The sequence below is a fragment of the Pantherophis guttatus genome, chromosome 6 (genome assembly GCF_059756535.1).
Source record: "Pantherophis guttatus breed Tessera chromosome 6, ASM5975653v1, whole genome shotgun sequence".
In the NCBI taxonomy this organism is placed as follows: Eukaryota; Metazoa; Chordata; class Lepidosauria; order Squamata; family Colubridae; genus Pantherophis; species Pantherophis guttatus.
Window position 1 is genome coordinate 5,627,660 of NC_142068.1, and position 24,544 is coordinate 5,652,203.

The 24,544-nt window shown below is 43.0% G+C and overlaps 1 protein-coding gene across 4 annotated transcripts in view; it reads right to left on the reverse strand.

Annotated features, from left to right (window-relative positions):
* ABCC5 (ATP binding cassette subfamily C member 5) overlaps positions 1 to 24,544 on the reverse strand; it is a 76,459-nt gene that overhangs the window by 41,981 nt on the left and 9,934 nt on the right. Inside the window, exons 3-7 of one of the 4 annotated variants that reach the window (XM_060684962.2) lie at positions 13,370 to 13,527; positions 12,590 to 12,745; positions 7,122 to 7,269; positions 2,577 to 2,810; positions 377 to 550 (exon numbers count right to left, since the gene is read on the reverse strand). In XM_060684962.2, coding sequence (XP_060540945.2) covers positions 377 to 550; positions 2,577 to 2,810; positions 7,122 to 7,269; positions 12,590 to 12,745; positions 13,370 to 13,527 — 870 coding nt within the window. Of the gene's footprint in view, positions 1 to 376; positions 551 to 2,576; positions 2,811 to 3,235; positions 3,373 to 7,121; positions 7,270 to 12,589; positions 12,746 to 13,369; positions 13,531 to 24,544 lie in introns of those variants that run through there. The other 3 variants (XM_060684961.2, XM_087872055.1, XM_034404488.3) reach the window with 3 other exon arrangements.

Consider the following 24,544-nt stretch of genomic DNA (forward strand, 5'->3'; position numbering starts at 1 on the left):
AAATGCACTGTCCCGTCCCCCCACAAAAGAGGGTGGAAATGTTGGTGCGTCTTATACACCGAATACAGCCATTTTTGGCCTTCCAAAGCTCCACCTCGCTCATCCCATTTTTGCAAAAAAATTGGCCCATTTTTCGCAAAAACGGGGCACGCAGAGGGTTTGGGAGGCCTGCAGAGTGCTCTTGGGGGCTGGGGAGGGCAAAAATGTTTTTATTTTTTCTTACTTACTTCTTCGAAATCTTGGTGGGTCTTATACACTGGTGCGTCTTATAGTCCGAAAAATACAGTATTCACAATATATTAGCCCCTGTTTCAATACTCAACAGAGTTGCAATCCAATAGTGATTTGGCTTTTAAGCGGATAGTTTTCTACTCACCATTGCGGGATAGAAGAGGATGAAAACAGCTGAACCTAGGAAGCCTGTTGGTCCAAGAATTACAACGTTGTAAACCATGCCAAGAATGGCAATGATAGGACCTCCAGCCAACAAGCTACCCACAGCTGCAGCTTCGAACATTCGCTGGCCATCATTGGAGCACATATTTATGAGCTGAAATATACACAGTGCAAATCAGAAATGATCAAGGGCATAGGACAGAAAGCAATCATAGATTGGCTGTCATCTCTGTTGTTTTGACTGAACAGATACAGGAAAGAGAAGCAGTGTACAGGTAGTCCTCAACTTACAACCACAACTGAGCCCAAAATTTCTCTTGTTAAGCGAGACAGTCGGCAAGTGAATTTTGCCCCATTTTACAACCTTTCTTGCCATGAATCACTGCAGTTGTTAAATTAGAGACACAGCTGTTAAGTGAATCTGGCTTCCCTCTTGACTTTGCTTGTCAGAAGTTTGCAAAAGGTGATCACATGACCCCAGGACACTGCAACCGACATAAATAGGAGCCAGTTGCCAAGCGTCCAAATTTTGATCATGTGGCCGTGAGGATGTTGCAATGGTTGTGAGTGTGAAAAATGGTCATAAGCCACTTTTTTCAGTGTTGTAACTTCGAACGGTCATTAAACGAACTGTTGTAGGTCAAGGACTATCTGTATGCCGTTGTATTTGTATATGGCCCCTTGAGAGCTAATATGCAATGGAAAGGTAGGGTATCAATTTAACCATTGATAAAACGAGACCCACTGTCAGGAGCATTCATTGGGTTTGAAACACAGAAGTCTCTATCATTGCTACTGAAGGAAATGAATAATAAGGTTACTCTTTTATAAAAGTGTTTTAATGTATTAAAAAGCTGTGATGTCCTTACTGTTGGAAACTGACCACAAATTGTAATTAGTAGAGACAACGTGTTATGACTTGCTAAAAGCTCCCTTGGAGACAGGAACCTACGCCTTGGGCAAAACCACTATCAGTAAATGTAAACATGATAAGATTAGTTGTTATGGGGCAGGAAATGTCAAGATGACCCTTTAAAGTGTAAAACGACTTGAAGAATGATTTAGGAGAATAAAGGGGAGTTGGGAGGGATTCTTAGGCATGGCGTGCATTGTGTAGGAGTATAAAATGTGTAGCTTGAAAACTGCTTTTTGCGCTCTTTGAACTCAACCCATTTGGGAAGGGTCTAAGAGGCCGCGCTTGCAACCGCTTTTTATTTCTCTTCATTTTATCTCCAATCAACCTTTGATTTTGTGAACCAGACTTGTTTATGAATTGTGAGGATTAAAATATCTGGGTCTTGTATCTCACACTACTTTTAATAGAAGAATCATGTCAACTAATGACCAAAACTCTACATGGGCTCCCCTTGAAGAGCACCCGGAGGCTCCAACTGGTCCAGAATGCGGCCGCGGGGTGATTACGGGAGCGACATGGTGCTCCCATATAAACCTCTCCTGCGCGAGCTGCACTGGCTCCCGGTGGTCTTCCGGGTGCGCTTCAAGGTGTTGGTTCTCACCTTTAAAGCGCTCCATGGCTTAGGGCCAGGGTATTTACGAGACCGCCTTCTGCTACCGATAGCCTCCCACCGGCCAATACGCTCTCACAGAGAGGGCCTCCTCAGGGTGCCGTCAATCAAGCAATATCGGCTGGCGGCCGTCAGGGGGAGAGCCTTCTCTGTGGGGGCACCCACCCTCTGGAATGAGCTTCCTCCCGGAATACGACTGATCCCGGATCTCCGCACTTTCCGTAAGACTCTGAAGACGTTTTTATTTCAGCGAGCCGACCTAGCCTAATTAGGTTTTTTATGGGTTAGTTTTTAATTGTATAGCTTTGGGATTTTAAATTGGGGGCCGATTGATTTAATTTATTTTAGCTATCTTAACTTTTATATTGTATGTATTTTAATTTCGGCTGTTCACCGCCCTGAGTCCCTAGGGGGAGAAGGGCGGTATATAAATTCAAATATATATAAATAAATAAATAAATAAATAAATAAATAAATAAATAAATAAATAAATAAATAAAACTAAATTGGCACTAGATAAGGGTCAATGGAATTCACAGGGGTCTGAATTTAAGTCTTTGGTGGCAACGCAATAACTCCAAACTGATGACACCTTTAATCCTGCCTTCCAGTTCAGCCTGTCCTTCTCCTACATCCACCACCATTTCAACTTACCTCGCCCAAAGATTTCTCCTTGATATTTTTCAGTCTGAGTATTTTCTTGAAAACCATTGTAAGGATAGCTCCACGCAGCCTGACCCCAGTGCGATAGTTTAAAGCCCACGTTAACGCCAAAGACCAGGAACGCACTACTTCTGTTATTAAGAGGCCCAAAATTAACAACAGGCTGTACTGTAGGTTGGGTTCCATTTGCTGAGTGTATTCAAGAAGATGTTTCACCATAAACGCCTACAGGGAGAAAGGCAATACTGCATGAGCATCCTAGCGTGTCAGGGGCACCATTCAATTTTTTTTATGTTAAGTTAGAAAAAAGGAGCTATTTGACTTTCAGGTTGGAATTTTTATCATTAATCAGAAGATTTCCAAGAAGTAGGAACAGCAGGTATTAACAGCCTGCTGAGTCTCCAAAAGGGAATCAAATTTATCAGGCAATGCGCAATAATTTGAAATCTCCCAATTCTTTACGCTGCCCCATTGCTGCTCCTTCACACATTGTCTAACTTAACATAAACCTTAGAGTTAGCTGAAACAATTCATCATCGCTGTCAATTTTATAATGTGTACTTTATGAAAAAACTGAGCATATTACAAACATAACACCTTTTTATTCTTTCTTTCAAACGTGCTTATTTGAGAAAAAGGAACAAATGTACCTACAGTTGAACTGGGGAAGAGTGTGAGAAGGACATTTTGCAAAACATTCCTGAAAATTAAACATCAGCAGTTTAAAAGTAAAGAAAAGGACAAGCAGAAAAAGAAAAATCAAATTAGGCGATACCAATTTTAAAAAATAAAAAACCCACCAGCCCTCAACCCTTATTCCCCCCTCCCACCTCAGCCTCCCTCCTTTTAAAGACAAAAACAATTTTACCTCAGGAATCACAATTTCAAACCACCACCTGCAAAAAGAGAAAAACAGCTCCCAAGCCACAAACCCTCCATTCATGTGCATTGGCCAAAAGGACAGTGCAGTCCATTACGACTCAGATTCATGAGCAATATTAAGTACTAATAAATGGGAAGCAGAAAACTTTTTATTTGCAAAAAAACCCAGTAGCATCTTATGAAAAGTGAGTAGTAGCATGTCACAAACACTGTACAAAAGAAAAGAAAGGTACGGTGGAAGAACGTACAATCGGCATGCACAACAAAAGATTACACAAGGCCTGAATCCAATTCGAGCTTCCAACACAAAATTGAGCTCACATTTTGCAAAGACACAAAAAAACTAAATATTACAAGAAAAAGCAGGACCAGTGTTTGTTCACAAAGTCCAGGGAACAGGGAAACATTGGAGGAGTTGATGATCTCCAAGGCCAGATGTGTTTCCTCCTTTTGGTTTAACACGGCTTTGCTAGGTGGAAGATTTTTCAGCTGGGCATTTCCAACAATAAAGACATCTACACATTCCGGAGCTTAAGGTTCTTTAATCAAAGGCAAGAAGGACCGTCGCCCACCACAAAAATACGAAAGGATGGAGACGCTTGGGGTGGATTTCCGGAGTCTGTAGGAAGTCCCCACGGCTACAACTGGCTTTGCAAATCAATGTTCTGGACAATAATGGGTGCGAGCCCAGGCTTCTCAAGCAAGGAGCAGAAGCTCAGGATCAAGTTAAAAAGTGAAGGCAAGGACCACAAACAAGTCCCAAAGTGGCCAATTCTGAATTTCCAACTGAGAACTTTCTCGGTAGGATTCCTCCCCCGAGTTTTCATGTGCACATGTCAACAGCCGGACGTCCATCATGTGCCAAAAGAGGTCCAAAAAAGGACAAAACAAGCAAAAAAATAAAATAAAAAGGACCTCAAGCAAATCTCTGATCACAGTACAGGAGGCTCAGATTCCACGGTCACACTATGCCAGCTTGTTCCTCCGTTGCTTGACTTTACTTTCTCTCCATGCGAGACACAACTGGCTATTTTGTATGGTCGATGCTATTTAGCAACAAGATAGTCGGCTTCGGGATCCAATCCATCAACTGAAATCAAGTCACTGGCAGCGTGAATAACCTTCTGGTGCTCTACTTTCATAACCTATGACCCCACATGCTGACAAGGGCTGCCAATGTTTTCTCCCAAACCCACTTGATACAGGAAGAAATAGGGATAATATTTGCACACTCTCTTCTACCATAATAACTAGAAAGTAAGAGATTTCCAGGGAAGGACAACAAGGTGGCTTAGGGGTTTTTTTGTTTTGTTTTGTTATAGATGAAAAAAAAAAAAAAGTAGTGGCAGAAAGATTAAAAGGGAAAAAGAAACAATATATGCAATCTTAAAAACATTGTTCTGGTTAAAATCATGAAGAGAACAACCGGCATATTGTTTCCATTTAAAAACATACAGTATCCCCAAGTTAGCAGAAGCGTAGGAAATTCTCCCTGAAAACTATTCCTGAAATTATTCATGAAAACTACGTATTAATGGTAGTAGCTGCCCTAAGTTAGCCTGGCTGTCGTAAACATTCCCACAAATAAACATCACCTTACCTTCCATCTTGGCGTTTTGGATTCTGCCCAGCTTGACTGTCTCATTCTGATCGCAGAATACAGCCATCCTGGAAATTCTAAAGAACAGCTTCTGTCATTGGCTCCACTACAGAGAAAACTCTCCCCGATTCACATCCAGCCTTTTAGAGCCGAAAACAAGCTGCGGCTGGAATGAACTTGGGAAGAGTGGGAGGCTTGCCTTAAATGGCTCTCCCCACCAGTCCCCCCCACCCCCAGCCCACTTCTCCCATTCCACAATGCCCCCTGCAAAAGAGACCTTGGAGCATCCTTCACTCAATGCTTTTCAACGATAAATTCAGTGTCCCATGGAAGCCAAGGCAAGGTTTGAAAAAGGTTGCCCTGCTTGACCTGTTCAGCAAATCTATGGGGGTGTCTCCTTTTTTCTTTTTCTTTTTTTTTTATGAACCTCATGCTGATTCTGAGGGCTGTTTAAAAAAAAAAAAATCTAAGTTGCCTCGGTAGGTTGTAGGGCAAACCAGATAGCAGACAAGAAGTTCCTGAAGCTACTTTACTTAAAAAAGGGGACAGAATGTTTTGCAAGTATGGCTACACAAGGAGCTTATGAACACTTTGGGCTTTAGGCATTATTAACACCAAGGATTTCAAGAACCTCACTAGAACTACAGGTTTTTGGACCTTCAGGTGTGAATGGTGGTTTGGGGGGAAAAAAAACCACCCTAAAAAATTAATTTTTATTTATGAATGCAGAGGTAAGTCAAATTTCTTCTTTGATCCATTCCACATGCATCCAGTGGAGGATGCATACAAATAACTGCACGTATCCCAATTCAGGACAGACTGCCTGCTACTTCTTCCTTCTTGTCCTGTGTTTCAGATGGGTTGAAACTGTGCAAAACAAAGATGACAATTCAGTTGCCTGCTCACTCTCTCTGCTAGGCGTTAAGGGAGCATCCACGGGGCTCTGTAGTGAAACAATGACAGAAGCTCTTCTTGGGGGAACTGGTTCTGTTAAAACCTCATTCTTATTAATAGCATATCCAGTGAAACGGCTCGTGAGAGCTTTCATTCCCATTACAACAACAGTAACAAAGACTGAGAAACACAATTTACTTCCTTCTTAAATAAGAAATGCAAGCAAACGTTTCAGATTTAAGGATGGGATAGGATTGGGTGTTTTTTTTTTTTAAGAGACAGAAGACAAAACTGTTTCAACATTAACCTCAGCTGTACTTACCCACAGCACTGAACCTTCCCGTTTATCAGCAAACTGAAATGTGTACTACAAAGCAATAACACTGCTCCTACTCCTCAAGGGAAATTTGTAGAGAATAGATTTAGTCAAGATGTCAAAGAGTAAATTTGGCACAGCAGGTGCAACAAACAGGCGAAAAGAAAATGCTGTGAATATGAAGACCTAGGTTACACGCTCTTCCTCATCAACCAACATTGCTAGAAGCAGATCTAATCATGCCACTGGTACCTGCCCAACTGTGTTTTCACACGTTGAACAACGCTAGCTCTATAAACTCCTACGAACCCTGGTTCCTAAGGACCTTAAAACGTAACGTGTCACCACCATTCAGTTCCACTTCTTCGAAAGAGAGAGCCAAACAAATAACATGACTTTATTCATAGATAACTGTAGATGTAGCCCAGGAAAGTTCTTTGCCCTCCCCTCTCCAACTATAGCCATTGAAAACAAGCAATAAAACTTTAGGCCGCACAAAAAGCAATAAAAAGAGAGAAAGGGGCAGAAGGGAGGGAGGGAAAGAGAAGTAGAATGGGAGGGAGGGAGGGAGGGAGGGAGGGAGGGAGGGAGGGAGGAAGGAAGGAAGGAAGGAAGGAAGGAAGGAAGGAAGGAAGGAAGGAAGGAAGGAAGGAAGGAAAGGAGGGCTTGAAAGTCTTAGGATTCCTGCAGCTGGAAGACCTATTTCTTCTCTGCAAGCTGCAAGGCATGGTTCTAACTAATCACAACATCTAGGAAATTCTCTGCGATGTAACCTGAACACATTAGCACTGGCTGCAGGATAGAGGCCAGTCTGGATGCAAGATAAAGGATGGATTGTACTTACTGGTCCACTGAAGCCGGCAAGTTGTGTGATCATTAAACACGCAATGGAAATGATGAGCCTAGTGCGACAGAAGTTCCAGATGACTTTACAAAGGGAGGCATCGTCTGGCCCACACTCATGTACCTCTTGGTGCCAAAGTCTTTCCAATCTGGAAGAACATAAAACCACGTATTTTATTTGTTTTATTGGTTCGATTTATATGCCGCCCTTCTCCGGAGACTCAGGGCGGCTTACAATGCATTAAGCAATAGCCGTCATACTTTTGTATATACCTGCTTAGTAGGGCTTTCGCCCCCACCCCCCAAGTGGTGTTCTTTTTTATACAAAGTCAGCTTATTCTTTTATTTATTTATTTATTTTTATTCAAATTTGTATACCGCCTTTCTCCTGGTGGACTCAGGGCGGTGCACAGCCAAGTAAAAAACATCCAATACAAAATTTAAAAATTTAAAAGAATTATACCCTTTGGCCAAAAATTAAGAACCTTACGACTAAAACCCATTAAACAATTAAAAATCTAATATCTCATTGCCCCCACAATCCGGGTCCTCATTTTATCTACCTCGGAAGGATGGAAGGCTGAGTCAACCTTGAGCCTGGTGAGATTCGAACTCGCAGTAATTGCAGGCAGCTGGCAGCTAAGTGCTACTTTAACAGCACTTTAATCCGCTGCGCCACCAAGGCTCCTTGGTGGCACATACAGTACATCCAAGCAATCTACCTACCTACCTAGAGGCCAGGAAATATGCATTTTCCTTGCTGTAATTTTCTGAGTATAAGACGCACTTTTCCCCCCACTAAAAGAGGGTGGAAATGTTGGTGCGTTTTATACACCGGTGTGTCTTATAGTCCAAAAAAAACCACAGTATTTTTAAAAAATCAAATATTATTTTTTTAAAAAGAGGATTACCTTTTTCTAAGAATAAGGTGTTTTAATAATATTAATATATGTACTATTATTAATAGTACTTAATACTATTGGCTCCCGCGTGAGGCAATCTGCGCTGTGATTGGTTGCTGTGGGTGTGGAGGGGAGTTTCTCTTTTTTCCCGCCTTTTTTCTTGTGTGTGCTCTGTATGCTGTTTGCAATTTACCTCATGATGCTCCTATTTGCCTGACTATCTTGTCTGCTGCAAATAGAGATGCTGAATATATTTATTGATATAAAACCACAAGTTCGTGTCAGCATCTCTGACATCATTTGGACACCTGCTGCATAATTTCCCTGACAATTAACCTGGACCAAGTCTAGTCATAGACTACCTGTATATGTCCACTGTTGTGCAAGAAACCCCTTGACAAATATCTTAACATATCACAAATGGTTAAATTTAATAGCTGGAGCAGTGGGATTGGGACACAGTAAAAAAAAAAAAATAGCCTAATTCCTTCTGTTTGCCCCCCTTGCTTTAGTTATGAAAATAAAAATGATCTATGCTGGATGTTATCCTGTGGTCTTTAGCAGAACCTCATTCCTTCAACCCAGGGGTGAAATGTAAAATTTGTTACTACCGGTTCTTTGGCCATGGCTTGGTGGGAGGGGGGTAATGTGACTGGGTGGGCGTAGCCAACTTTTTTTTTTTTTTTTTACTTTTAAAACCATTTTTTTTACAACCTCTTGAAGAGGTTGTTTTAAAAATGCTTTTAAAAGCCTCTAACGATCAGGCAACTCAGCTGGGATCGTCAGAGCCTTTTAAAAGCATTTTTTCTACAATCTCTTCTACTGAAGAGGTTGTAGAAAAAATGCTTTTAAAAGCCTCTGACGATCCCAGCTGAGCCTCGCGATCATCACAGGCTTTTTTTTTCTTTTAAAAGAATTTTTTTAGCCGAAGAGGTTGTAGAAAAAATGCTTTTAAAAGCCTCTGACGATCCCAGCTGAGCCTCACGATCATCAGAGGCTTTTTTAATTACTTTTAAAAGCATTTTTTCAGCCAAAGAGGTTGTAGAAAAAATGCTTTTAAAAGACTCTGATGATCCCAGCTGAGCCTCGCGATCATCAGAGGCTTTTTTTTTTACTTTTAAAAGCATTTTTTCAGCCAAAGAGGTTGTAGAAAAAATGCTTTTAAAAATTAAAAAAAAAGCCTCTGATGATTGCGCGACTCAGCTGGGCATGGGGGGGGGCAGGCATGTTTGTTACCGGTTCTCCCACCCACCCACCACCATCGCTACCAGATCGGGCGATCCTGTCCAAACCAGGAGCATTTCACCCCTGCTTCAACCTTATTTTTACTACCTAGCAGTATTCTAATTTCTTGATGTTAAGGCAGGGGATTGAGAGTGCATCCCGTGCCTTTCTGCTCAAGAGAGATCATGGGATGACTGGAAAATAAGCTTTAAATGCAGGAAAAATGGGGGGAAGAAAAAAAATCAAACAAGAGCTGGTTTGGAACAGGTGCAAATGGTGCTGCCATCTCTATTTCAACCCTAAGGCTTGAAATTCCAAACCTGTCTTTAAAGCTTAACTATTAATCGGATTAGGGATGCGAACGTGCCAAAGGAGTAAACAAACCAAGAATTGCAGAGTTTAATCTAGGAAGACTAGTTCTTTAAGAGACTATTGTAGCATGTTAATTTCCAACTTTACTTTCAATTACACAACAACAGGTAATCCTTACAACCATCATTGAGCCTGGCAGTTATGGCCTCGAAGGTTGTAAAGCAGGTCACTCATGTGACTGACCTCATTTTATGGCCTTTTCTTGCAGCAGCAGCAGCAAACCCATTGTCCTGTTTGCCCGAATATTTGTTTGATGTAAAATATATTTATTTATATACAACTGCAAGTTCGTGTCAGCGTCCCTGACTTCCATTTGGGCACCTGCTGCGCAATTTCCCTGACAAGGAAGATATATAGGTAGTCCTCGACTTATAACCACAACTGAGCCCCAAATGTCTGTTGCTAAGCAAGACAGGGGTTAAGCGAATTTTGCCCCGTTTGACAATCTTCCTCGCCACAGTTGTTAAGGGAATCATTGCAATCGTTAAGTTAGTAACACGGTTGTTAAGTGAATCTGGCTTCCCCATGGACTTTGCTTGTCAGACGGTTGCAAAAGGGGATCTCATGGCCCCAGGACACTGCAACCGTCATAAATATGAATCAGTTGCCAAACATCTGAATTTTGATCACGTGACCATGGGGATGCTGCAACGGTCATAAGTGTGAAAAAACGGTCTTGTCGCTTTTTTCAATGCCATTGTGACTTCGGTCATTATTTGAATGGTTGTAAATCGAGGACTACCTGTAAGGGTGTATGGAGAAGGGAGAGCGAAGAAGGGAAGGGAGGTAGATTGCAACAGAGAAACACAAGCCTCATTGTAAGAGAAGAACCAGTTCTAGGTGTAAATATACATATTCATTGTTATAAAGCAGTAAGGGTTTAAATCAGTTATTTTAAAAAAAACATTTTCTGGGAAGGGGTGATTTTTTTTGGCTAGACAGCATGAAAGGAGCATTAGCGACAGGATGTTGGTTAATTTAGGAATGACTATTTACAAAGAAATAGGGATGCAGTGGCTCAGTGGCTAAGATGCTGAGCTTGTCAATTGAAAGGTCGGCAGTTCAATAGTTCGAATCCCTAGTGCCGCGTAACGGGGTGAGCTCCCGTGACTTGTCCCAGCTTCTGCCAACCTAGCAGTTCGAAAGCAGGTAAAAAATGCAAGTAGAAAAACAGGGACCACCTTTGGTGGGAAGGTAAGAATGTTCCGTGCGCCTTTGGCATTGAGTCATGCCGGCCACATGACCACGGAGGCGTCTTTAGACAGCGCTGGCTCTTCAGCTTTGAACCCGAGATGAGCACTCCCTCCTAGAGTCGGGAACAACTAGCACGTCTGTGCGAGGGGAACCTTTACCTTTATTTACAAAGAAAAAGGCAAGATTGAAGGTGTAACGGAACTTGGCCATTTTATGCTAGACTGAGACAGACCTTCCTAGGGTTGCAAAAAAAGAGGGACTGAGGAGGAGAAATCAAAATTGTGTTGCCGAGGGAAAATTAAGGAGAGGAGGAGACTAGAGGAGAAATACTTTAAAAAGCGGCAGCAGAAAATGGTACCGGTAGTCCTTGACTTACGACCACAATCAAGTCCAAAAATTCTGTTGCTAAGTGAGACATTTGTTAAGTGAGCTTTGCTCTATTTTAGATCTTTTTCACCACCGTCGTTAAGTGAATCACTGCAGCTGTTAAGTTAGTAACAGGGTTCTTAAGTGAATCTGGCTTCCCCATTGACTTTGCTTGTCACAAGGTCGCAAAAGGAGATCACATGACCCCGGACGACTGCAACTATCGTAAATATGAGCCAGTTGCCAAGTATCTGAATTTGGATCACGTGATCATGGGAATGCTGTGACCATCATAAGTGTGAAAAACAGTCATAAGTGTGAAAAACAGCCATAAGTCACTTTTTTCAGTGCCGTTATAACTTCAAAAAGTCACTAAACAAACTATTGTAAGTAGAGGACTACCAGTATTTTTGAAAGGAGTGCCTGGAGTGGAAGGAAGAGGCAGATACAGTTAGAGTTGATCAAATCCTTACTAAGGAACGTATATGTCGCGGATGTTAAACCTAAGAAAATGGCAACATGGATTAAGAAAGCAACAGGAGACGTAGGATGGACTCAGGGAGATCAGGGAGAAGATGCACCTTGTCAGAATATTCATGACTGGGAAGACATGGTAACAAGATCAGCCAGGGCCTGGTGGCTCAGCAGACTGAGCATTGTGATTAACACCAGCTGTCTGCAATTACTGTAAGTTCGAATCTCACCAGGCTCAAGGTTGACTCAGCCTTCCATCCTTTCTAAGGTAGGTAAATTGAGGACCCAGATTGTGGGGGCAATAAGCTGACTTTGTATAAATATACAAAAGTATGAAGGCTATTGCTTAACGCATTGTAAGCCGCCCTGAGTCTCCGGAGAAGGGCGGCATATGAACCAAATTTTTTTTAAAAATGAATAAGCATGGCAACAGATCAGCCAATGGGAGCTAAAACAGTTTGGAGTCTGGGCGTGGCTCAGCTCTGAGTCTGTGCAGAGAATTGAAACTGAAACTGAAACTAAGCAGTCTGTGCATGCTGTCTGCTCTGCTGAAATGAAACTAACTGTTCTCTCCTGCCTTGTGTTCTGCCTGTAACTTTTGCCACATTGAAGAATCAACTATTGGTATTGTAAATACTTCATCTGTTATTATGTATATAAAGAAGTTAAGGAATCCAGCTGAATCAGTTATCTGTGTGTGCTCCTGGATTTGATTTTTGCAAGAAACTCTGATACACCTTTTGAATGCAGGTGTGCAGACAAGTAAAAAAAGATCTTGACACCCTGGAAAAAAGGAAACCTGCATGCCAACTGCCCAGATTTATGAAGGGGAAAATGGAATTTAATTACGGGAGTTCCCGTATACAAGTCTCTGAGCTGGTATAAAGTGGTCCTTGGGGGAAGAGGTTAATTGGTAGCATTGCAAGCATTCCATTACCTTCTACAGTTCACCTCCGAAGACTCGTGAGTCGACAAAGGCCACACGTCTTGAATCAGCAGTTCTCCTTTCTTGTAGGCTAGTCTTGCCAAAGGAGAAAGCCAAGAAAATGTCATATAGGAAAATAAACCAGCATTGTCAATTGGGTGCCGGTGCCTAAAAGAATAGGAAGAAAGAGAAAACATTAAAGGCAGAAATATGCATTTTGTTATAGCAGATGTCCGAGATAAAACTATATCAACGTTTCTCAACCGTGGCGACTTTTAAGATGTGTGGCCTTCAACTCCCAGAATTCCCCCCATCAAGGTTGAGAAACACTGGTAGGCAGGCAGTCCTCCACTTACAACAGTTCACTGAGTGACAATTCGAAGTTACAACAGCATTGAAAAAAAGTGACTTATGACCATTTTCCACACTTAAGATTGTGGTAACATCCCCATGGTCACGGGATTTACATTTGGATTGCTTGACAATTGGCTCACATTTATGATGGTTGCAATGTCCTGGGGTCATGTGATCACCTTTCGCGACCTTCCGACAAGCCAAGTCCTTGACTTACGAACACATTTTTTTTTTGCCCGGCGTTTCTTTTGCTAAGCGAGACAATTGTTTCAGTGCCGTTTTAAGTTTGAATGGTCGCTAAAATCAATTGTTGTAAATTGAGGACTGCCTGTATTTTGAAATAAAATTTCTGTTGTTTTTCCCACAGACCTCCATTCAGCTAGGCATTCTTGGTTAAAAACCAGCTGCCTCTTACAGCTCACTTAAAGAAAGCCATACTTGGAAGTAGTCCGGATGGGTTTCATCAGATTGAGGCCATAGTGATATTTCCCTTTGGGATGTTCTTCATCCAGCACTCGTAGGTGAGAATCTGCGGAGCTCTCCAAAGGAAGACCTTCCACCCGGGCGGCTGTTTCCAAGGCATCTTGGCAATCCACCTGCTTGAGAGAGAGAAAGTGCAGAGTTAAACCTCAGGTATTATTACTGAAAAAGCTGGCTATGTCCCCAAGATTTTATTTGAAACTGTTCTGACTCAGCCTTAGCAGAAACAATAAACAGACTCCTTGTCCCCCCGCCAAAAAAAACCCTCTTTATTTACCGTATTTTTCAGAGTATAAGACGCACCGGAGTATAAGGCTCACCTACCTTTTTTGGTGAGGAAAAGAAGAAAAAGAAATCTCCCTCTGCCTCTGAGCAATTTTGCCTCCTTACAGCAAACAGCCTGCTTTACTTTCAGTTTCGTTTTCTGCATAGCTTGATTAGCACAAGGAAAAAAAAAATCTGCTCCAGTAATTTACCTCCTTGCAGTAAGCAGCAGAGCCCTGCGCAAAACAGCTGAGAGCTAATCAGCTTAGAGTCGGGAGGCCGATCCAATCAACTTGTGCTAATTAGGCTGTCCTGAAGCTGAAAAGAGCTGTTTTTTCTTGCTGTTTGCTTGCAAGGAGGTAACTGCTGCGAGGCAGAGGCCAAAGGGTGGGGGCCAGTGGGTGGGCAGGGCTACATTCGGTGTATAAGACGCACCTAAATTTTCACCCCCTTTTAGAGGGGAAAAAGATGCATCTTATACTCCGAAAAATACGGTAGCTCCTGTGAATTAATGACATTCACACACCAAAAAGTCCAGGCAATAATCCTTCAAAGTGTTAACAGCAGTAACCAGCCTTATCAGTTCCTTGAGATAATCGCCAGGCCGAGCTGCAAGTCTGTAAATTAAGTTCTGGCAAGCAGTCTCTGAGGCATGAACTACAAAAGAAATCCAAATGGTTGTCTCCTGCAACCACCCCTCCCTTTTCCTTCTATTTATTCCCCAGCCAGGGAGGGGCCATTCAGTGTCCTCAGTTGTTCTCCTCTCCTAACAGTTCTACACATGCGTGCATCTGGAACAGGCCCCAGCTATTCTTCCTCCCCACTTATCTCCGTCTCCAAAGACAGCTGGGAAATGTCGGACACAGAGCATCCATCAGAGCCCTCCCCAGACTCCAGGACTGGCCCAAGTTCCTCCCCAACCTCCTCATCATCCGAGTCTGCCACCAGCTTCGCTGGCAGCTGGCGGGCCACAACAGAATCCTAAAAAGCACAAAGAATTCAGATCCAAACACTAGTACTTCCAAACTGATTGATTAGCAACATTTCCAGGCTAGCTCCATCTCAAAGGACCCTGGGAAACAAACAGCTAAATTCAAAATTACCTGCAAGTTCCTTTAGAGGTACCTCCAATCAACCTGTGGCAAAAATATGATAGGATGGGACTCCTCACTTGCTTTCAGAATACAAAGTGTTGGCTGCAGGTACTTTCTCTCTATTTCGCATTTACGACTGGTTTGCCAAGCACATCACAATCGCGGGATTACCATTTGCAAACTTCTCTGCCGGCTTCCCCAGAAAATCAATGGGGAAGCCAGCAGGAAAAGTTGCAAGAGGAGGAAATGGAGAAGAGCGGAATCCTTCGCAGACTGAAGGATTGTTCAGGATTTCAGTTCCGTTTCTGCAGCCCCTGAAGGATTTCCCCTCCGAAGGGAAATCAGGAAATAAAAAGGAGAGGGGATACTCTTTGGCAAGCTGCCAGAAGAGAGCTGAAATCCCAAAGGTTTCAGCTCCATTCCTGCAGGCTCCCAAAGGCTTTCTCCTCCATGAACAAAGTGGAGTAGAAATCTTTCAGCGGGCTACCGGAACATTTCAGAACAAAAAGGCTACATCCCAGGAGGATTTCATTTCCACACAGAGCTGAAACCTTTGAGCAGGCAGCCATTTCATTCTCAAAGAGCTGCCTGTCCAGATGACTTCAGCTCCATGGGGAACTGAAATCCTTTGGCAGGCAGCTTTTTCGATCCATCCACTAAACGATCTGGACGATCTCTTAATAACCACAATCAGCAGTTCTGGGATTGCAGTCATTGACTGAAGCAGTCACATGGGCCTCTCGCTTAAGGACTGCTTCACTCAGTGATTGAGATTCCAGTCCCAATTGTAGTTGTAAATCAAGGACTACCTGTAATGACCTCTGATTCAAACCCTGGATTAGACAGTTGTTAAGTTAAATTTGCATATTAATGCCACTTACTCCACCCCACAAGTATATCTTAAAGGTATTCCTAGTTTGCATGAGATCGATCTGCTCTGAGTAATTTGGAGAGAATATATCTACTCCGGATTGATAATGCAAAGAAAAAAAACAGAGTTAGCTTTGTTTCTTAAAAACAACAGGGCCCTTTTTGTATTTGAATCATTTTCTGGATAAGCGGAAAGACCTTTTCTATAAATCTTAATTATACAGTATGCTTGGAGTAGCAAAAAAATAAGGAGTCTGGTAGCATCTTTTCTGACTAGCTTCCCCATTTTATTAACAAACCCCACTCCTTACTACCAGCACTGATGATGTTACCTAATTTGGGTAATGAAACCTCTGCAAGAAAACAACCAAGCTCAGAGAGGACCCCACCGTTCAACCGCGAGCTACAAATATTCTCCTTTTATTGGTGTGTTTTATTATCAGCCATGAGTTTCTTTGAGCTGCACAAAAGCTGATGCATTTTAATAAAACCTGCTAGCTGGAAAAAATGCTACCAGGCTCCTTTTCCAGGTTTCTATGGTTATTTATAAGTTATGCTAAACAGCACTAGCGTTCATGACGGCTGAACGATGAGGTGATAATTTCTTGCACTTTTCTAATTCCTTGGAAAAATATATTCCTCAAAGAGGATGTCAAAAAAAAAAAAAAAATAGAGGGGAAGGAAGGAAGAGAGATGTCACAGAAAAGTTGAAGGATATTCCTGATTTCTTGGAAGCAAGAAGGAAGTTTTCCACTGAGCTCATCAGAGTTTTCTGACTTCCCACTCTAGCCTACAGCACTGATATATCCCGGGAGATTTCCTATTTCAGGGCTAGCTAGCTTTGTTTAGTTTTAGGAGATCAATTAAGGCCAACTAAGGATTACCACCTACCAAGATATTTATTTCAGAGCCTTGCATTCAGGAAACCTTCAGTTCTTTTTGGTTTGTTGGTTTGGTTGTTTCCCCGAAAATAAGACATCCCCTGATAATAAGCCCAATCAGGCTTTTGAGCACATGTGCTAAAATAAGCCCCCCCCCTGAAAATAAGCCCCCCCCCAAATATTTAAACGCAGGCGCAGCCGATCCCCGCCATTTCCTCTGGTTAGGGTTAGGGAGACAGAGCTGGAAATCAGATAAGATGGCAAGAGGAGCCCCATCTTGTTCCACTCGCCACAAAATAATAAGACCTCCCTGAAAATAAGGCCAAGCACTAATTTCGGGGTTCAAAAAAATATAAGACAGGGTCTTATTTTCGGGAAAACCCGGTACTTAATCTTGACAAGTGACCTCGACTGACAAACATGGATTGAAATAGGAAGGGAAAAAAAATTACTGTTGTTCATAAATCTCTGCAACAGATTAAATTAAAGAAGTGTCTCCACCAATTAAGTCAATGGGAACTTCCCAAAATTGAAGCAGAACTTTGAATTAACTTATTTTTCAGAGTATAAGACGCACTTTTCCCCCCCCCTAAAAGAGGGTGGGAAAGTTGGTGCACCTTATACACCGAATACAGCCTTTTTTGGCCTCCCGAAGCCCCACCCTGCCCATCCCATTTTTGTGAAAAATAGGACCGTTTTTGATAAAAACGGGCCCACAGAGTGCTCCTGGGGGCCGGGGAGAGCAAAAACTTTTTTTTTCTTACTTATCTCTTCAAAATCTTGGTGCATCTTATAGTCTGAAAAATACGGTAACCTATCATTGGGTTATAATCCTATTATAACCCAATGATAGCAAAAATTTATTTATTTATTTATTTTATTATCCATATTTCTATGCCGCCCACTCTCCAAGGACTCTGGGCGGCTTACACCAAAGACAGTATACTAAATAGCATATTACCCCCCAACAATTTGGGTCCTCATTCTACCCACCTCGGAAGGATGGAAGGCTGAGTCAACCTTGAGCCGATGAGTTTTGATCTGCTGATCTGCTGAACTAGCAGTCAGCTGAAGTAGCTGCACTACTGCACTCTAACCACTGTGCCACCTCGGCTCTTAAAATCACTTAGCAATGTTTTAACAATGGAAATTTTGGGCTCCATTGTGGTCATAAGTCAAGGACTACCTTTAAAAACGGTCTTGCCAAAAGACAAGGGAACCAAAACAGCATGAAAAAAGAAAAAAGAAAAAGGCCAGACCTGTGTTGCCTCAAATTATATATATATATATATATATGATTTGTAAGTAGACCGCATACTGAAATGCTTGTGTTGTAAAAGTAAACTTCCTTCTAATAAATATTATACTAGTCAGAACTCTGAAACATTTCTATTTTCCATTCATTCTTTATTGTTCAGAGTGCCAGAAGGAAAATCTGACATCCTTACAGTTTCTTGGAAACAGGCGCACCAAAAAAGCTTAATAATAACTTCTGGAAATTTTTTTAAAATTCCCCAGGCCTAGAGGTCAAAGGTCAACAATACAATCTGCAACCCAGAATCCTGTATTGCAATTCCTTTCGTCGCAACCATCGCATTGTCTCTTCCAGTTAATCATATTAAAAGGATCTCCAATCTCCAAGTGCAAAATATCAGGCTCTGTTAACAGGCAGAGGATGTCTTTTTTAAAAAAAAATCTTTTTCAAGGTTGTTCTGCCATTTGACCCAGAGAGACAGCAACAGACAAAGTTTCTCATCCTCTGTACCAGATGATTTGAAGGTCGCATGCAGGCACTTTATGCCAAAGGCTACTCATCTTCTGAAACAATATTAAGAAAAATGTGCCTGCTGAAGATATTGTACAGCAGGGGTCTCCAACCTTGGCCACTTTAAGCCTGGCGGACTTCAACTCCCAGAATTCCCCAGCCATCCCTCCAATTTGCCACGGGTAGCCCTCGATTTACACTAGTTCATTCAGTGACCGAAGTTATAACGGCACTGAAAAACGTTTTCTACGCTCACGACCACTGCAGCAACAACCCCGTGGTCACATGATCAAAACTCAAGGCACTTGGTACCGGACTCGTATTTATGACGGTTGTCGTATCCCAGGAGTCATGTGTTCACCTTTCGTGACCGTCTGACAAGCAAAGTCAACGGAGAAGCCACATTCACTTCACAGTCGCGTTATTAACGTAAACAGCTTTCGTGACTCACTTAACAACGGAGGCCAGAAAGGTCGTAAAGCAGGGCAAAATTCACTTAACAACTGTCCCGCTTACCAACAGAAAGTTTGGGCTCAATATCAGTTATAAGCCGAGGACCACCTGTACTGTCCATAAAACAAAATTGAAAATAGCACTGCAGACAGAAATGGAAACACCTTGTAAAAATGGGAACAGGAGAAGCAGCACTTGTGAACTGGACTAACAAGCTATATAGAGTCACGGTGGCGCAGTGGTTAGAATGCAGTATTGCAGGCTAATTCTGCCGATTGCCCATTGTCAGCAGTTCGTGTTCTGCCCCAGCTACGGACCCCAAAGAACGCAGCACACACACAGTCTGTACAAACCTTAGTTTACTAAATTAAATCAGTCTTTTTCAAACAAAGGCTGTTAATTAACTTTCTTAACAGCCTACAAGAATCCAAAGAATAAATAATCATAATCTTACTATGGTTGGCAGAAAGCCCAGAAGCAATTTGCAGAGAACTAAGATCAGGACGCGAAGGAGAGTGAACAAAGTTGTTCCCTGCAAATTGCTTCAGTCGGCCTTCCTCCTTAAATAGGCTAAGGGAGTGGCCAATTAGCCCCAAGCCTTACTCTCGAGGAGACCTCCTCCTGAGGAGCCACTCCTGCCTTTTGGCAGCTCTGCGCCCCCATGCATCGAGAAGAGGCTCCTCCTCTTCTTCCTCTTCACTTATGGAAGCTTCTGGAGGTTCTGAAGGCCCTGGCTGAATCCCCGCCTCTGGCACCACATCTTCTCCAGCCTCCTCATTGTCCGACTCGAGTGGCAGCTGCACAGGCTGCTGGCGCAGCACCACACCAGCCTCCTCGCTGTCGGAATCAGCTACTAGCTGCACAGGCCACTGACGGGTCACAACAGTTCGGCAGTTCGAATCTCACCAGCTCAAGGTTTAAATCAGCCTTCCATCCTTTCCGAGGTCAGTAAAACGAGGACCCAGATTAGGGGTGGGGGGCAAGAGGCTGACTCTGTAAACCACTTAGAGTGGACTGTAAAGCACTGTGAAGCGCTATATAAGTCTAAGAGCTATTGCTATCCCATGCCAGCCCTCAATGAATCACTCTTTGTAATTCAGCAATGAAAAAATCTTTCCAATCTGGTCTGCAGACTTTCCAAGCCTGAGAAGCATCAAATTCCTCCTCAGTGAGATTGCTCATCTCTGCTCAGGAATAGCTGATTACTGGGGAGCATCTCAGGGCTTGCCACATACCTCTGAGGCACATAAACAGTAGTCCTCGACTTACGACTGTAATGGAGCCTGCCCATTACAGACATAATTCATCACGGTTGTAAAGTCAGTGGTCATGTGACTGGTTTTATGATTTATTTATTTTTTTGAGGTGGTCATTAAATGAATGCAACACTCGTCAAACAAACTCATGGCTTGTTATGATCTGGTTTCACAGAAAAGGAGCCACGGTGGCGCAGTGGTTAGAGTGCAGAAGTGCAGGTTACTTCTGCGGACTGCCGGCTGCCTGCAATTTGGCAGTTCAAATCTCACCAGGCTCAAGGTTGACTCAGCCTTCCATCCTTCCGAGGTCGGTAAAATGAGAACCTAAATTGTTGGGGGCAAGAGGCTGACTCTGTAAACCGCTTAGAGAGGTCTGTAAAGTTAAGTGCTATTGCTAAAAGCAGAAATGCCAGTTTTGGGAAAAATAAGTCATAAAACAGAGTCAGTGCGACATTGCAAATGCCGAATTTGCGGCATGGTTGCTGTGTGTGTGTTTGAAACGATGGAACTGCGAATCTGGCTCATAAGTAAGGGTAGTTCTCGACTTATGACCACAATCGAGCCCCAAATTAATGTTGCCAAGTGAAACATTTGAGTTTCCCCCCATTTTACGACCTCTCTTGCCACAGTTGTTAAGAGAATCACTGCAATTATTAAGTTAGTAACACACTTGTAAAGCGAATCTGGCTTCCCCATTGACTTTGCTTGTCAGAAGGTCGCAAAAACGGATCGCATGACCTTGGGACACTGCAACCGTCATAAATATGAACCAACTGCCAAGTATCCGAATTTTGATCACATGACTATGCGGGATGCTGCAATGGTCGTGTGAAAGACAGTCGTAAGTCACTTTTTTCAGTACCGTTATAACTTTGAACGGTCACTAAATGAAATCGAGGACTTCCTGTACCTTGTAGATTACCAGGATGAGCCCGAGGGAGGGGTCAAAGGTGTCATCAGTCTCGAGTCCCTTCATGCTCACAAGAGATCTAAATCGAGACCATCTTGAATTCCTTTAACTCTTATCTACCGCCAATTTGCTTTTGACCGTTAGTAGTTCAGATTCGTATAGAGAGCTTTAGTGCACAATAAACCTATATAGCCTATATAATTCATCTGAACTGTCTGGGCTCCTGACACCACCCCCAGGTTGGGCCATCAGAACTTCCAACAGCTGCATAGTGACCAGTCATAACTAGAGGACTGACTACCTTTATTGTTTCCAGAAAAGGAAATTTGATTTTAATAGGTTGACTCAGCCTTCCCTCCTTCCGAGGTGGGTAAAATGAGGACCCAGATTGTTGGGGGCAATATGCTATTTAGTATACTGTCGATTGTTGTAAGCCACCCAGAGTCCTCGGAGAGTGGGCGGCATAGAAATATTATTATTATTATTATTATTATTATTATTATTATTATTATTATTATTATTATATTAAGCTCTTAATATTATTACGGGTGGTTTACATAAGCAATTATGCCCATTTTCTTCCTGAATGAGGATCTTAATTCAAACTGAAATCAGTGAATTAAACTATCAATCAAGGGAAAATTAAATATAATTGCTTATGTGAACTATTTATAGCAAAAGGAACAGTAATGTAACCAGATGCTAAGTGGCTTGTTATTAAATCACAACACAGTGTCCTCGCTGGCACCAATTTAGCCTCCATCCTAGCTACTTTTAATTATGCTTATTTTATTTATTCAATTCCTACCCCACCTTTCTATTCAGCCATCTTAACGTCTACAAAAATGCTCCAACAACTCCATTCTCTTCTTGCATTCAGCTCACTTGTGAGCACCATGTGAATTTCAGCAGGTAGAGCAGGACATAGAAAAGATGACCAAATTTCATTTATAAACATTTCAAATGAAATGACTTCCACCAGTATCCTGTAACCGGATCCCTCTTAAATAGCTAAAAAGGTGGGGGTTTTTTCCCCAAAAGGTAATTGGACTTTATTTTTTTCCTTTTCTTTTTTTTCCTTTAAAGAACATTTTGCTTCTCATCTTAGAAGCTTCTTCTGTTCTGAATGAGCTCATCCAGCTTCTTGGATGAGAAGCAAAACGTTTTCAAAGGAAAAGGAAAATAAAGCGAAAGTGCAATTTTTGAAAAAATAATTCTTTTCCCACCAAGTGTCGAGATTCTGCTCGTCCCATTAGCAAGCAGTACTTCTATTAAAGACCAGTCCTTCTTGCTACGGGCTGAAAAGACAGGATGAGCACAAAATCAGAACACCAAGAAGAAAAGCACAAGGAACAAACACATCCAGAGACAGGGTCCTGTCCAGATGCAGGTTAGCATGTAAGGCTGCATCTCCTTCTATTACAAGACCTACAGGTAGTCCTTGAGTTATGACCGTAATGGAACTTACCCATCTTGACCATAACTTGTGACCAACCTGATTTTAGGGCCTATTTTTAGCGGCCTATACCCAATGCAGCTGGGCTCCATCACAAAGACCATGATATCAGGAGCAGGGCTTAACTGGACCAGCTTGTTGTGGCTCCATTGCCTGAGCCTGGGCTATCGACAGATGCAGACTCTGACAGTGAGGGAGAGGAGTTGGCAAGGCCTCCCTCTCCAGGACCCTCCTCTCTGGCAATGCCTCTGGAGGACACCAAAGGCCAAAAAATAGGCCCAGAGCCAAGCACGTCCCCGCATCCACAGGTGGACAGCGATGAAGGAGATAAGTGCTGGCTGGACCCTTGGCAGAGGCGCAGGGAGAAGCATGTGCAGCAGAGGTGAAGGCGTGCCAAAGATTAGCTGAGTCACTGGACCACACCCCACAGGGTATAAATGTGGGTGTGGTGGCCGGTTCAGTTTGTGACGAGCAAAAACTAGAAATAATCTATGATCTCTGCGTTACTGGACTTCTGCCTGCCTTGTCGGACTGCATTTGGACTAATCCTTGTATTGCGGAAACTTTGCCTGCTTTAGCGGAATGCTTGCAGTCTAATCTTTGTTTTGTGTGAGTAAAGTCTGAATTGGCAGCTAGCCACTGGGTTGCTGCCAGCTTTATCTTCAAAGATTTTGTCATGTGGTTTATTAACTCCGGGCCATCTGTGGGGGTGCGTGTGTGGGACGGGGACAGAACACAGCTCAGCATGTATCCTGAAATCCCAAAGGAGAAGGAATCTTAGGCAATTCACTGCCCATGACTTTGTTCTGACCTAGGCTTCCTTAAAAAGCATGAAGCAGAGTCTTGGTCCTGGCAAAACCCCTTTCATTTACACGACTGTGAATTCCTTTCATTCACAGTCAGCAAGGCTTGGCAAACAGTCTTTCAAAGGAATATTTATCAACACAGACCTTATCTCGCTTGGAAAGCTGCCATGTAATAGTTTCCAAATGCAGTGCAAGGCAAAACTTGGTACAGTCTCTTAAGAGTCATGAACAGAACTTTCCACTCTTGAAACGACCAAATTGTTTCCTGCAAAAGCCCACTTCCCGTTCACTCCTCTTTTGTTTCCTATGGGTGGGGCCAATCACCTCCAAGGTATGGCTTTACTTCCAAGTCAACCCTGCTGTCTTAGCTTTTCTTGTCTTCTGGCAGCTCTGCGCATGTGCACACTGGGAATGGGCTCCAGCTGTTCCTCTGCCTCACTGCTATCTAGCTCCCTCTCTGCCTTCGATGCAGAGCCCCCGTCCGAGCTTTCCCCAGCCCCCAGGACTGGCCCATGTCCCTCCCCAACCTTCTCACTGTCCGACTCTGCTGTCAGTTTTGCTGGCTGCCAGCAGGCCGCAACAGACTTGGACTCTGCCAGCTAATTCAGGAAGGGAAAATATTAGGTGAAGGGAAGGTGGTCGGCTGATAAAGAGTATTCTTCCTATGCCATCCTGGCCACCCCAACACAGAAGTACATGTTCAAAACTGTCCGATTGCCAGGTGGGCGCCATCCACCTCTTTGCCTTCTACCAGGAAGTCTGTCAACTGTTCAGTTGGCGAATCCAGAGAAAGCAACTCCTGAGACATTAGTTTACCAAGAGTATAAAACTTTACCGAATGAACCATATTGGCACAGAAGCAGCAAAACCAGCTCTGGGATTCCCGCGCAAAAGCAAGCATAGTTCATTCCACCTTTTCCCTACGGGCCACCCACAGTCCAAAATGTCTACCAATCACCCCTGTTCATTTTGTTAGGGGAAACAGCCAGACATACCAGGACATCTGCCCGGTGTGTCCTTGAGATGCCAGCAATATCCCACGGTGCCAACAGATGCTTGAATACCGTTCTCCCAACCTGGCATTACACACAAACACACACACCCTGTTATTGTCAAGCTGCCAGAGCAGGAAAAATGTAGGTGAAAGTGAGTATCGGTCCTCACAGAGTCATCTGGCTGGCAACACCAACAGATTATGAACTCCCTCATGCCAAAACTCCATGATCGATGTCAAGGCAGCATTTTAGTTCAGGATTGAATTCTGGATAAATTTTACCAGCAACTAGCTTGGCAGCGAGAAGCAGGCTTCTGAGACCAAAAGGACCACCCAGGATGAACCAGATACACTGCGCAAGGAAAGGACTTAAGCCAAGTTGAA